This window comes from Vulpes lagopus, chromosome 4 (genome assembly GCF_018345385.1).
Source record: "Vulpes lagopus strain Blue_001 chromosome 4, ASM1834538v1, whole genome shotgun sequence".
NCBI classification, from domain to species: Eukaryota; Metazoa; Chordata; class Mammalia; order Carnivora; family Canidae; genus Vulpes; species Vulpes lagopus.
In genome coordinates, this window is record NC_054827.1 from 120245631 (window position 1) to 120260413 (window position 14783).

A 14783-nucleotide genomic window follows, 5' to 3' on the forward strand; every position below is an offset into this window, starting at 1 on the left:
TTGTCTCCTGCTCTCATTCCTCCAAGTCCCCATCACTGGCTTCTCCCTTCCTGACCCCCTCTGGGAGGGTCTCAGGACACCCTCTCTTCACTGTGCCCTCTCTCCCTCCCCGGCAAATGCACACCCACCCTCATAGGGAGGAAGCCACTTCTGTGATGGTCTGTTTCATGGGTCAACTCAGCCATGCCATGGTCCCTAGTATCAACCACCCACTGACCCATCCATCTGTCCATCCATCCGCCCATCCGCCCATCCATCCATCCATCCATCCATCCATCCATCCATCCATCCATCTCTATTTGTTCTGTCTCGCTGGAGAAGCCAAAGTGTCACAACCTCTGACTCTGTGACAGCTCTGGGGCCCCAAGTACCTCAACCACAGGCCCCAAGCTGAGCCTGGTCCTTACTATCTCCCACTCCCTCCCAGTTCCAGAAATAGTGCCTCCAGCTACTCTGTTGCTCTCTCTGACTCCCACAAATCCTTCTGAGGGCCTCCTTCCCTGGCCCTTCACATTTCCATCCTGCCCCCATTTATACCCCGCTCCTTGTGGGGCCCTGGCCTAAGCCCTCCCTCACCTGGACAGTCACACCCATCCCCTCCTGATCTTTCCACTCCCACTCCCAGCCCTCAATTCCTTCCCCTGCAGCCAAGACATCTGAGGATGCCTCCACTTGTGACTTCCTATTGGTCTTAGTGTAGCATCCTCAGTACATCCTCAGTCGCTGCCCCGCACGTCCCAGCCACCAGTCTCCCCTCTGCTCTCCCTTCATCTCAGCCTCTCTGCCTCCTTCAGACCCTCGAACTTGACCAACCCACTCCTGCCTCAGCCTTCCCACATCTGTTCCCCTGCTTGGATTCTCTGACCTCCATCCTTCACCTGGCAGTCTCCTTTTCTTTCAGATCTCAGTTTATTGTTGCTTTACTCAGAGAAGCTCTGCAGGACCCACACCCCCATCTAAATTAGATCCCCCCATCATAATCCCTTTTCCTGCCCTTTACCCTCTCAATCCCACTTACATCACATATTTTTGATTTTTGCATGTGCATTTGTGCATGTGTATGGGCGTGCATGTGCACATATGTGTGTAACCCCTGCTCCTCCACCAGACTGCATGCCCCGTGAGGACAGGGACTGTGTATCCTGTTTGTGGCATTCATAGCCCCAAATGCAGCATTTGGCACATAGTTGGTGCTCAGTAAATACTTTCCGAGTGATCAAGGAGCCAAAGCTTATAAAAGCAGAGAGCATGTGGGTGGAGGAGTTGTGACAGCTCAGAGTGTCACCAGGGCAGGCTGGTGAGAGGGAAATAACATTTTGTCTGCTGTCATGGAGGGCAGGGAGGGAAAGGGCTTGGCTGCATTCCTGAGGAGTGGCATGCCTAATCCCTCCTGGGGGTGCAGCTCTTTGCCTTGGGCCTCAGTGAGTTACAGCTCCCCAAATGCCCCACTCCCCACCCACTTTATCTGGCTTCCCACTTCCCATCCCACTGCCTCTCGCCTCTGGACCTCAGTCCCATTGTTCCACTGAAAGGCTTCCCTCTCCTCCTCTGTCTGGCTAACTCCTACCAATCCGTAAGAACTGGTCTGGGCATCGCCTCCAGGAAGCCCTCCCTGATCCCTGAGCTGGGTTCCCACAGCAGACTGGGGCTGCCTTGTCACAGGTCTGGTCGCATGAGATTGCTGATGAGTTTCCCTGAGCCCCACACAAGACGGTGAGCTTTGAATGCTGTGAGATCCTCAGAGCAAATCTGGGGTTTCAAGGACCAGGAAGGACAGGTCGAGGATGAGGCCAGACAGTCCAGGCAGGGGCCTGTGTTTGATTTGCTTTAACACCATTCCTGGGGCCCTAACTCATTCTGGAGAGTACTTGGGGTATCTTTCAGGGAAAACCTTAGTAGAGAAAGATTTGAAAACATTGAGTAAGAAACTAGGGTGAACGGACACTAGGGAGAGAAGAATGGAAGGAACTTAGAGCTGAGGCACCACCCCTGACCCCTGCCCTGGGTGGGACACCAGCCCACGGCTGCCCCACCTGGGCCCCAACAGGGAGAGGAACCAGTCAGTTCCATGACGCTCTGCATCCACACGATAAAAACAGCTACTGAGAAGGTGTGGCTCTCCTGTCCTTCCTGCTCCCCTGGGGAGAGGAGCCTGGTTTCACCCACACCCCACAGCAAACCGCACCATCCCTTCCTCCCTGGGGGGCCATGCACAGAGGGCCTGGCACACGTTGGTGATGAGCAAGTGCTTCCTAGAAGGAAGTTATTGTGTCCAAGAAGACATATATTTTGTAACAGAAGAGTGACACATCATTTCATGGAAAAAAATCTGCTACTGATAACCTTAAAAAAAATAAAAGTACCAGTCATTCTACCGGCAAAAAATGGGTTTATTTGGGAGTAGCAGAGAACTGCAACCCAGGACAAAGAAGACAGGAACAAACCACAGGTGAATCTGCAGAACAAAGCAGAGGAGGCTCTTTTATGGAGGGGGGGCTGTTGTAAACAGAGAGTCCATTGGATGAAACTGGGCGTTCAAAGCATAGTGGTTTCTCATTGGCTGAGCTGAGGCAGTCTCTCATTGGCTGGGCTGTTGCTGGGGAAGGAGGAAACCTTTCTGGTACCAGGTTTGTCTCTTCCCGATGGGTTTGCAATTTATTAGTTTTCACCCTACCATCCACTTCCCAGACTACTGTTCTGAGGGAAGCCTTACTGTTTCAAGGCCCATCAGTCTCTTTGTTCACTGCCCCTCAATGCTCCCACTTCTCCCCACCCCACTCCTGGGGAACTGCAGGCACAGCAGCAAGGAGCCCTGAATTTCTGCCCTTCCCACTTTCCTGCCGGCCCACAGAGGGAGATAGACAATGCCCCAGCAGAGAGCAGCCGGGTGACATCAGCCTTTGGTCAACCCAAAGGGACAGAGAGGAAGGGACAGTTTCACACCCGGTCTTTAACCAGGCCCCACCCCTTCCTGATAGTTGAGGTCCGGGGATTGGGGGCTGGACAGCTTGTGATCATGACCTAATGAAGCCTATGAGTGTGGAGAGAGTGGGATGGCCCCAGCAGCTCTTTAGTCTCTGTCTCCTGAATGCTGTTCATCTAACTTAACTCCTGCTGCCTTGCTCCTGCTCCTTCACAGTGTTTGATTTCTGTTCCCTGCCCCCTGATGCAGCCCACAGACTTGCCAGCAGCTGGCCCCCAACTCAGAAGGTTCTGATAGTCTCAGATCAGCCTCACCAATCAGCACCCAGCACTCCCTAGATGTTGGACTTTCCCCAGGAATGGCACATGACCCAGATCAGAGTGCTGGCCCGTGAGCAGGGGCTTGCTGAGGAATGGTGGAAAACATGTTCCTGAGCTTAAGGACAGAGCTCCAGAAGACCTCCCTCTCTCCTGGCCTGGATGTTAGCTGTGTGATAGAATGGCCCATCCAAGGCTCAGTGTGAGACAGCCCACCATGGTCCCTTTTTTCCAGGACGCAGTGTGTGACCTGACCCGACTGACAGCACATGGGGCTCGAAACCCGGGGCAGAAGCGTGGCCAGCCCCTGCCACTCATTCTCCGTGACCTGCTTGTACAGTGTGCGCTGCCAGCTCTGTGGTCTCTGCCTCTGCTGGACTGGTGGTCCTGGTCGAGCATGGGAGGAGGGGATGGGGATCCTTCCACCGGGGGACAGAGCTAAAGTCCTGGTGAAGTTGGAATGAACTGCTTGTGAGGAGCTCAGCCCAATGGACCAGAAGGCAAAGAAGAGTTCCTCTCCTGGGGTTGGGAGTGGGATCGTCATGGGCTCTTGTCCTGAGGAGCCGGGGCTGCCCCACACGGTTGGGGCAGGAGGGTAAGGATGGCATCGCTGGGGTGTCTCAAGGTTCTTCCGTGCCCAGGGCAGGCGTGAGTAGGGGCAGGTGGTGGGGCTGCGGGGGAGCCTGGGCCGCGCTCACCGGGCGAGCTGAGGGTGCATGGAGTCTGCAGTGGCCATGGACGCCCTCTGTGGCCTCAGGCACCTGCAGTGGTGGGCAGGCGGCAGGTGTGCAGACTCTTCTGAATCGGGGCTCCGTTGACACTTGAATTCATTCTGCACCTTGGCCATTGGTGCTTCTATTTCCTGGGCCCACCCCAGGCTGTTGTGAGGGAGCAATGGGAGGGAATGGGAAAGGCTCGGGGACTGTTGCTGATACTGCGTAACCCAGCCTACCCTCTAAACAGCAAGCCATCTGCTTTCTTGCCCTCAGTGGGGGAGAGAGAGAGACTGAGAGAGAGACAGAGTAGCACCTGGTTCGGGTCCTTGCAGCGGGTGGGTCTGCGGTGGGCAGGTACTGAGGGCAAATACAGGGGGCCGGGGGGTGGGAAGACACCTGCCAGGCTCCCGGCTGGAGACAGGTGCAGGTCAGACATCACGTGGGGGCCGGGAAGATGGAGAATTCGACTTAGCAGGGCTCTGGCTCTTGAGGACATGGCCCCAGCACGGGCCAGGTTGAGAAAGGACGTGGAGGAGCCCAGCTATAGTTTGGTGAAGGAGGGTCTTCATCACGCACCCAGGGGCCAGGTCCAAACAGTGGGGGCTATGGGCCACGAGGGTGACACGGAGCTGCCCGACACTGCAGACGAGGACACAGCTGCCCACTCTCCGCACGGACACTGAGGTCATGGCTGAAGGATCTGGTCTGGAGATGTGATGGAGTTGCTTCAGATGTCATGGGGTAGTTATATGAGTGTGAACATTCACAGGACTGTACAGCAAAGCAAAAGAAATGTTTCCTGTGTGTAAAGTTTGTAAAAACAGTAAAAATAACAGCAAACGGGCACACTCCCTGTGCTGGGTGCACATACGTGATGTATATCCCTCCACGGACTCTGCGTGATGATCCCTGGGCTCAGGTGAGTGAACGAGCTGGTGGAGGCGGGGCCTTCCCAGGGAGGCACCTCTGGAGACCCAGGCCCACACTGGTGCTCTGTGGAGCCTGGCCTGTGGGAGACGCGCGGGCGTCTGGGACCTGGAATGTTGGCCAGAGCCTGTCCTGTCCTTGCACCGCGCGGTGGTCAGCAGAGAGCGGGCAGCACCAGCCTGCCTGCGCCCGTTCCTCCTCAGGAATCACCCCCGGTGGCTCATTGACCAGGGGCTTCTGCTGCAGAGCTTACCCGCTGGGACTGGAGCCACCCACAGCTGCCCAGAGCCGAGGTGACCGCACCTGACCCCAGGGAGCCTAAGGCCCAGCGCACAGGTCCCAGGTGGCCTGGCCAAGGTTGTTCAGGCATTCAGACCGGTGCAAGGGAGAGCAGTCAGTACACCCCAGGGAGTTCCCCTCTCTTTCACTGTGTTTTTCTCGGGGCTTCCTGGGTCCCCACCCCACCTGTGGCCTTTCTGTGCTGAGTGTCCTGAGTCCCTGGAAGAGGCAGCACCCGGGAACTCCAGAGACTGGGATTCAGCCCTGGCAGGGTTCCAACTGTGCCGCGTGACCCAGACCAGCCCCCGATCCTTCAGAGCCTCAGTTTACTCATCCATTAAATGGGGAAGATAACAGTGCAGTCATGGGGGAATAAGATAGAAGAAGGGAAATCTGCAGGAGGTTGATGAGCGGGACCTATGGATTGTATATAATTGATTGATTTAAAAAGTCTGAGACTCAGATGAACAGGCATGGGTCCGAGGGCTCCCAGCTGGCAGGGATGGCGAGGAGAGAACCAGGGAAGAGCCATGACTGCGTCATCTGGTCCACAGACAATTCACCTCATGGCTGGGGAGACCCAGGCTCAGAAAGGGTGAGCACCCTGCCCGAGGTCACACAGCCAGCCATCAGCAGAGCCAGGAACACCACCAAAATCAAGGGATTTCTAATCCCAGGTGTTTTTTAGTGAATTGTAAGCACCAGGGGGGCCTGCCAGAGCATTTATGAGATCACTCTCTTCCTCATCCTTCCAGAAAATCAGGTCCCATGTATTATTTGCTCTACTCCGGTGCAAACAGACCCGCGGCACTTTTGTGTTTCTTTCTTCAAAGGAGGAGCTGACTTTCCCGGGCGGCTTGGGAAGAAAGCGAATGGTAATGAGGCCCAGAGCCCCGTGCGCCACCATCACCGTGGGCACTATCTGCGCTCTGCCCTGTTCAGCCCTGTCCCAGCCTTGAGACTGCTGACTCCACTTCACAGAGGAGAAAACCACGGTGCGGGGAAGGTGTGCCCTCCCCAGGCTCAACAGGGAGCCGGCAAATGGCAGGGTCAATAGATGAACAGACTCCAAGTGTGCTTGGTGCCACCGCAGTGGTCTGAACCACCTCTGTGCCTCCCCTCATTTAAGCACCCTTCCAGGGGGCAGGGTTGTGATTTTTAGTGGCTCATGAAACACACATTTTTCACACAGCCCAGTTCAAGGGCTCTTGTGGGGCTGTGGTCCCCTCTGAGGTTTGCCAGGGGAGATCACTTCGGAATGGGCTCACTCACGAGCCCCAGTTTAGAGATACAAAATCAGAAGGTTAGTGGGTTTAAGGGTCTGACTCAAGAAAACACAGTCTAGAGTGGCAGAGCCAGGTGCCTTCTCCTCTCCCACCCCCACCCAGCCTCCTCTGCAGGGGGGGCGCAGCCAGGGGGCTCATGCCTGTCCAGGTGGGAATGGAACTTGCAATTTCCCAGGGAAGGGCACCTACTCTGTCTCCGATGGCAATTGCCACCACCACCTAGATGTTGCTGCACTGAATCCTCCCACGGCTGGCATGGCCAGCTCCTGCCCTGACTTCACAGGTGCCCCTTAGGCCAGGAGGGGACATTGGCCCCGGGTCTGATGCAGGTGGGACTCAAGCTAGGTCTGCCAGTCGAAAACCCATACTCTCTCTTCTCCATCACTCCCCTGCCTGTCTCGAGCAGCTGAGAGCTAGCACAGGGCCCTCACCTTGATGCAGTCAGCCGGTGACCCTATCTTCCTGAAAAGCACCTCACGGGCACAAGCCATTCTGTGGCTGGCCCCAGTCCTGCGATGGGGCCGGAGCCCCTGGCCATATGGGTGCCGGCTCCATGCACCAGCTGTGTGGGCTCAGGCCTGCTGCATCCCCTCTCCACCCCTCACTCTTAGGATTGTGATGCCAGAAGCCCACCTCCAGGGGAACTGTGTGGTCATATGAGGTGACCCGCATGAGCAGGAACTACAGTGGGTGCAGACTGGGTCACCGCAAGTAAGCCTCATCCATTGTTAAGTTAGTAATGCTGTTGCGTGATTAAGAGTTGGGGATCCAATACAGGGAGAGCCAGGTGAACCCCAGCTCACCACTTCCCCGGTGAGCCACTGCTCTCATCTGTGGAGGGGTAATTATAACAGGTCTTGGGCACCCCCACGGGGGAGGCCCACAGGGGACCCAGAGCTGCTGATCACAAGGCCTTCAAGCTGTCTTCTGGCTTCCCACTAGAGGGCAGTGGCAGGCGACAGCTGCCCAGCAGGTTTGCAGGGGTGTGGGGACTTGGGACCTGCAGGGGGCGGCCTGATGTCTCCGTGTGGTTGGGGGGTAACTGAAGCCCAGGTGCTCAAAGTCACTCACAGAGAGACCCGCCCCCCCCTCCAGATTCCCTGGGCTCATCTGTGGGCTTGTCCATAATGGGGGCACGTGGGCAGACACACCAGAGACAGGCGACAGCGTAAGGAGCCAAAATCTGGGGAGAGGGGTTATCAGAGGGTCTCCATCCTGGGGCCACCGGGGTCACCAACTCCAGAGGTCTGAATGTCAAGGGCCTGTTGCCCATCCCCAGGCTCATACACTTGATCCGAAAAGCCTTCATTCATAAATTTGAATCCAAAAGATTGTTTTATTACCACACTGACTGCATTTTTTCTGATTACAGAAATATCACCTTTGGGTTATAAGAGTGATCCATGTGGAACCCACGAGCGCCGTCAATGGTTCATCGCTAACCTCGTCACTTTGATGACCACGGTGAATGTTGCCAGTTTGATTTTGCTTCTCTAAGGAACATTTTCAAAAGCCAGAATGGGCCCAGTGGTCCGTGGTGTATTGGCTCCCTGCCCCACCCTGGAGGGTACATTGAGAATATCTTCAGGTGCTCAGTAAGGGTCCCATCGGGACCCAACACCTCTCACCACTGGGGCCACCTGAGCCCCTGGAGGGAGTCCTGGCCACCTCGAAGGAGTATAGAGAGGACAGCCCTGTGGCCCAATCAGGAGAAGCAAGCTCAAGCCTGTGGCCTTGGGGTGTGTGTGACCCCCTTTCATGTTCAGAGCTGGGATTGCCACTGCTGGAGTCACCCCATTGTCCCTCATCTCCATCTCATTCACGTCTTGCTCTGGCCCCAGGCAGCTCTGTGTATCCCAAAAGGAAACCAATCCAATGGCCCTTTCTCCACACACATGCTCACATCCTGGGATCTCCTAGGTTCTGTGGGTCCTCTTCGCTCAGACATGGCCAAGTGTGCCCTCGGGGCTCCTCCACAGCAGGTAACTTGTCTTGGAAGCAGCGGGGTCCAGTCCATGTCTCCTCGGGTGACAGGTGTCCAGGCCAGTCATTTAGGTTCACGACTACTGAAAGGAAGGTGCACTTGGTTTTATTTTTTTAAAGAAAGATTTCTGATATGGTCTCTAAAAGTTTAAGACCATAAATTTAGGATCACGGACTTGTTTTTAAGTGAATTTTGGGCTCCATGGTGAGGCTACTTACCATCTCAACCATGTCAAGGAAGCCCTGGCGCTCTTTGTACACATTCTTAGCCCATCAATTAGGTTAGAGGCGACGTCGTGGGAGTGCTGTATCATGGAGAGAATTCTCCAGACCATGTGCACAGGGATGCCAGGTCTGGCAGCTGGTGAAGCCATGCTCCATAAAACCATGACCCACAGAGCTCCCAGCATAGCCACTTCTGGCTTGCAAACAGGGAAACTGTGGCCCCAAGATAGGTATGTATTGTCCGCAGTGGAGCTGGGATTGAAACTGTGACCCAGCTTGATTCTTGAGAGAACCTGCCAGGCTGGAGGAGCAGAGCTTCTAGACCTCAAGGCTCCAGTGGTGGGAAATCCCACAGTAGGACCCCAGCCTGGGGACTGTTGGGATCAGAACGTGTCCACACTGCTGTGTAGCCCAGGGCCTCTGGAAGCAGGTCCACTGCAGACCTGGAGGGCTGGTCCAAGCCTTTGAAATCGAAGGTGCAGGGGAAGCCAGAGTGAGATGCTGGCCTCCTGTTGGCCCTTGGCCTAACTACCTCTGAGCCCCAGGCTGGCGACCAGCATACTCCCCCGGGGCACGGGGTGGGGCCCTGCAGGTCAGCCCAGGCCCATGGCTGTCCAAGACCTTGGAGAGTCCCCAGGAGCCCCAGGACACTGGGCAGGTTCCTGGGGACCGGGCCACAGGGCTGGGCGACTGGGTCCCCATGGGGCCCGGGGACACGGGGTCCCAGCTCCGTCCCTGCAGGGTACCAACTGGTGAACCTGTGGAGTCCCTGTGTGGCCATGGGCAATGGAGAGCCCTCCCCACCCCCCAACCACGTGGGCCAGGGGGTAATGCTGCCCCCTGTAGCCAGACTCCTGGATTTTCCAGAATAGCCAGAAGCCTGGCTTACCTATGTAATCTCTACCCCTTGAATTGTTGAAAGGAATTCAGAAAAGTCTTTAAAAAAAAAAAAAAAAAGATTTTCTTTATTTATTTGAGAGACAGAGACAGTGAGAGAGAGCATCACAGGGAGGAGAGGGAGAAGCAGGCTCCCTGTGGAGCAGGGAGTCCGACACGGAACTTGATCCCAGGACCCTGATATCATGACCTAGGCGAAGGCAGTCACTTCACCCACTGAGCCCCCCAGGCACCCCCAGAAGAGTCTTTAAGCTGTGCTGCTGAGGGCAGCTGGCAGTGGGTGACGCTGCTCATGGGAATGGGAGCTCTGAGGCTGGACCTCCTCCCTGGAAGAAGCCTCGTCCTGGGACAGGACAGTGTGGGACCCATGGGTGAGCGCGTGAGGCTCTGCAGAAAGCAAGCCCAGATCTCCAGACTCGAGGGACAGTGTCGGGGCTGCTCCGCCAGGAGGGCAGTACAGAAGCGCATCCACATGGGTGGGAAGAACTGGGGCCCAGCCCTGCCGCCCAGCATGTCCTGCCTCCTGCCTGAGCCAGCAGTCCCCGCCCTGACCCCTGCAGACCACACGAATCACCCCCTGTGGCTGAGGGTCAGTCACCGGGATGTAAAAATACACATCGGGGGTGTTCGTGGGCACTGGCTGGGACCCCAGCACTCGCCCACCCGTTTATCCTCATAAACACTGATGAGCCAAGGCCGAGTCTTCTGTCCTCCAGTTTCAAAGACAGGGAACGAGAGGCACAGAAACTTGCTGGTCGAGGAGGGGCCGGGAAGTGACTCTGCCCACCTACCTGATTATCTGCAGGAAGATGTGCCCTTTGGGACAGGGGTGCTACTCAGACTTGCCTGAGGACAAAGGTCGCCTGGGAACCTGTTACAAATCCAGATTCCTAGGCCTGACCTGGGCGACCCTCACGTGAACAGTTTGGAGTCTGGAATATAATTTTAAGGACAGCCCGGGTGACTTATCATGAGCAAATTTGAGTCTCTGGACAGCACACGGGGGGCCCTGCTCATCTTCACGGACCCACCACTGGCCTCACACCGCACCCGGCACACAGTAGGTGCTCAATAAGTGATTGCTGAGTTCACTGGCCAGTTGTCCCCAGGCCCAGCTACAGAAACCAGGCCCCAGTGAGTGGGGTGCTCTCCTCAGCCCGGTGAAGGGGTGGCTCTCCCAGCCTCCCTCCTCCCTGAGGCACCCACCACAAAGACCCGGCACACCGCCGCCTGCTCCCCGGGGGGCCCTCTGCACACCAGGCCCCGCCTGAGACCCCCTGGGATCCCACACTTCCCTGCAGGCAGCTCCTCCCCTCCCAGCTTGGGAATGCTGACCCGGGACTTCCGATACAGATAAGGAGGAGGAAGGTCAGGGAGGAGACTGGGCCCCTTCCAGGCAGGGCGGGCCGCTGTGGGCGCGACCAATGACCTGGGCTGACTGCTCAAGCCACCTGACTGGAGCCTGGAGGGCCTGGCTGGCTGCAAACGTGCGCCTTCCTGTCCTGGCTGGCGCGCCCAGTGGCAGACCATCTGAGGGGCCAGGACAGCAGCAGCCTTGGCGGCGGCAGGTGAGGGGCCCCAAAGAGCCCCCTTCCTCCTCCCCCTCCCTCCCTTAGCAGTGGCGGGGTAAGTTCTAGGCCACTGGGCTGGACCTGCCCCAGGAGGGGGCAGGAGGCTCCAGGAGGAGCCATCCTACACTGCAACCCCCCCCACGGTGCTCATGGTCTTGACAGGTGAGGCCAGGGGAGGGTGTGCATGGGGTGTGCACCCTGAAACCGGCCTGGTCAGGGAACATCAGGGTGAGGGAGTGACACGTCAGGCTGGGGTTCAGGTGGCCAAGAAAGGGCCAGCCTGGTGTCCCTATGTCTGAGAAAGGGCGGAGAGCCGGCAGGTGAAGCTGGATGTCCACATGGTGGCCACTGTGAGAGGTGGGGATATGCTTCCCCACAAGTGGGGCCTCTGGAGGGCTCAGGAGGCAGGGGCCCCAGGGTTCTGATCCTGGCTGAGCACCTGGGAGCAAGTGGCTCTGCCTCTCTGGACCTCAGGTCCCGTGTCTGTAGGGTGAGAGCATTCCCGGGCCCCAGAGGGGGGCCACCCCCATCGGCTGCTCTCCAGGGCCGATGATGGTGGGGGTCATGGGGAGGAGCAGGAGCCCTGGACTGGCGGTAGGGGCCACAGCTCTGGCTCTTCCCCTGCTCAACACTGCCTTGCCCTGCCTGGACTTCAATACTGGGCCCTCCGCTCCCCACTTCTTCCAGCCCCCATCCTGGCCCCCAGGGGCCAGAGTCCCTGCAGCCCCAAGGACGACCACTCCTTCTTTCAGGGAGCAGGGAAGGGGCAATGGAAAGGGATGGGGCCCGACAGGGGAGCGACAGGGGGAAGGCTCTGCCCCCGTGATCCTGTGACCCCACCAGGGGCTTCGCGCAGGCTGACCGCAGCTGACCAGGGACCTCTGTGTGAGCCCAGGCTAGGAGCTGCTCCTCTTGGTGCCCCATGACCACCCCCCTGCCCAGAGGTCACAGGATTCTCAGGGACCCGTGGAGGGGAGGGTCCTCCTCCTTCATTTACAGAGAGGCCTGAGGCTCTGGGTGACACAGCTTGCCCGCGGGTAGTGGCTGGACTAGAGCTGCCTCGGTGGCCCCGGTGCTTTGGCTCTGCCTCACGTGTCGTCCCAGGTAGGGGCCAAGGTAGGCTCCCGGGCTGGCCTAAGGCCACAGCCAGTGGACCTGGGACTTCGCCCCAGGCAGTCGGCTCTAGGCCCAGGTGCACCTGCCGTTTCTCTGGGCCATCATGGCTCTCTCTCCACACACCGGGTGCATGTTCCGCCTTGCTGGGACTTCGTGACTTTTTTTAGAACAGGTTAAGATTTACAAAACAATTGCCAAGGTAGCACAGAGTTCTCATAACCCCTCCCACCCAGTCTCCTTGACCACTGACATTTCTCATTAGATCGGTACATTCCTCACAACCGAGGACCCGATATGGATCCACTCTCTTAAGTGAAGTCTATCCTTGGCTCAGATTTCCTTAGTCCTCACCTAATGTCCCTTTCCCCAGACTGGCGCCCGTCCGGGACACCACGTGGCCTGTCGTCATCCATCTCCCCAGACTCCTCTGGGCTGTGATGGTTTCTCAGACTTTCCTGGTTTCTGATGATTTTTGTGAGGAGCCCTGATCGAGGATTCTGGGTGAGGTCCCTCACTGAGGACGGGTCTGATTATTTCTCGTGATTGGACAGGGATCACGGGTTCTCAGGAGGAAGACCCCGGGGGTGCGGTGCCCTCCAGTCACATCATGTCCAGGGCCCCTGCATGGATGTGACTGGTCACTGTGATGGCGACCTTGATGCCCTGGCCGAGGTGAGGTTCGCCAGGCTTCCCCACTGCGCAGTCCCCCTCCCGACCCTCCCTTGCCGTGCCCTTAGTGGAGAGGTCAACATGCAGAGTGCACCCCCAGGGACTGAGATGGGGTTCCCCTTGTCAAGCGTGGTGTATATACATACATCACTGGGAATTCTTCCACATGGGAGATTTGTCCCTCTCCCTCACTTATTTATTTGCTCATTTATTTATGTTGGATAGACTCATGGATACTTATTTTATACTTTGGGTTATAGTCTAATACTAATTAATTTTGTTGCTCAGTTTTCTGAGCCATTGGGAGCTCTTTCACTTGGCTCCTGTGTCCTTTGATTCATCCTGTCATGTTGGATTTCATTCATTCATTCACTCACTCATTCATTCATCCTCTTCCTTACCTGCTGGCGCCACAAGCCGGGCGCATTCTGTACCTTTGCTGGCCGAGTCCTGGAATCAGCCGTTTCTCCAAGGTCTTGATTCCTTTAGTTGGAGAGTGGTCTTAGAAAGCAGGATCTATCTGCACTCTGAGTGTGCTTGTTGCTACTTGGTCCTGACTTTTGTACACACATCTGCAAGTGTGAGTACACTAACCTGTGTGTATATGTGTATCTATAAGTTAGTGCATGCGTGCATGTAACCGAGGTACGTACACGGATCTGTAAGTTGGACTGTGACTGTGCGTGCGTCTAGCCGGGTACGTACGTGGGTCTAAGTACTTCCGTATGTAAACTGTGTCTGCATTAACTGAGACCTCCCTTCTCTGCCTCTAATCTGTCCCCACCTGGACCATCCTGCCCCTCCTTCATTCACTCCAAGAGGGAGAAACCTGGCTTTCACCAACTACCAGCCGTTTACCTGAATGTTCAAACACCTGTTGCTCCGCCCACATGCAGAAGTATAAGAATTTGTTGCCTCTGCCCCGTGGGGAGCAGTGTTACCAGCTGGAGCCCAGTGCAAACACGTGGTTCCTTTTGGCTTCCGTCTGGCGCACCAACTGCCACCCTCACTAGGCTGGTTGGTGCATGCGTGATACAGTCTCCTGTCATGTCACTCTGCCTCCCCCTGGGGTCCCCCGGCCTCCTGCCCCGTCCTTACCTGCACCCACGAAGCTTCACACCGTGTGCTGCACACTCTCATGGTCTTCGACAAATGTGTGATGTTGTGCATCTGCTGCCAAGGCATCCTACAGCCAGTTCGCCACCCTGCAAAGTGCCTGTGCTTCACCTCCTCAGTCCCACTGCTTGTTTATCCCCCTCCACAAAGGCCAGCAAACTGTGGCCGCACTCTGGCCCCCTGCAGAGCCCAAGGCACCGCAGGACACACTGTCCCTGCATCTCTCCTCCTCCCTGCTCACTGTGTCAGGGCTCTGCCCTGTTGGCCAACAGGGAACCTCATTGCTCTGTACCATAGCCGTGTACCCCTGGGTGCTGGAGGGAGTGGGATTAATTCAATAGGTGGCTTCTTTCCAAAGTGCTATTATGAGGAGCATGGACACCCTTGTAGGTGGGTGGTCGTGGGCTCTGGAGGCAGGGCTGCCGGTCGAGGATGTGGTTTCATAGGTGCTGGTGGCTCACCTGCCACCCCTGCAGCAGCCTGCCTTGGGTATGCTGACAGAGGCCAGGTGTGGCTGCCCCGGGAGTGACAGACACTCTGGGGTCACTGCGCTTCTGGCTGGGGTGGGCGGGAGATGAGCGTCATTTCACCTATTTGAAGACAATAGGCTGATAGGGACACCTGGGTGGCTCAACGGTTGAGCATCTGCCTTTGGCTCAGGTTGTCATCCCAGGGTCCTGGGATCGAGTCCCATATCGGGCTCCCTGCGGGGAGCCTGCTTCTCCCTCTGCCTGTGCCTCTGTGTGTCTCTCTCTGTG

The 14783-nt window shown here is 57.0% G+C and overlaps 1 protein-coding gene across 1 annotated transcript in view; it reads left to right on the forward strand.

Annotated features, from left to right (window-relative positions):
- Positions 1 to 11012: 11012 nt before the first annotated feature.
- SH3TC1 (SH3 domain and tetratricopeptide repeats 1) overlaps positions 11013 to 14783 on the forward strand; it is a 48214-nt gene continuing 44443 nt past the window's right edge. The window contains 2 exon segments of the mRNA XM_041752431.1: positions 11013 to 11121; positions 12792 to 12912. Of these exon segments, the coding sequence (XP_041608365.1) occupies positions 12887 to 12912 (26 nt within the window). The 5' untranslated portion in view covers positions 11013 to 11121; positions 12792 to 12886.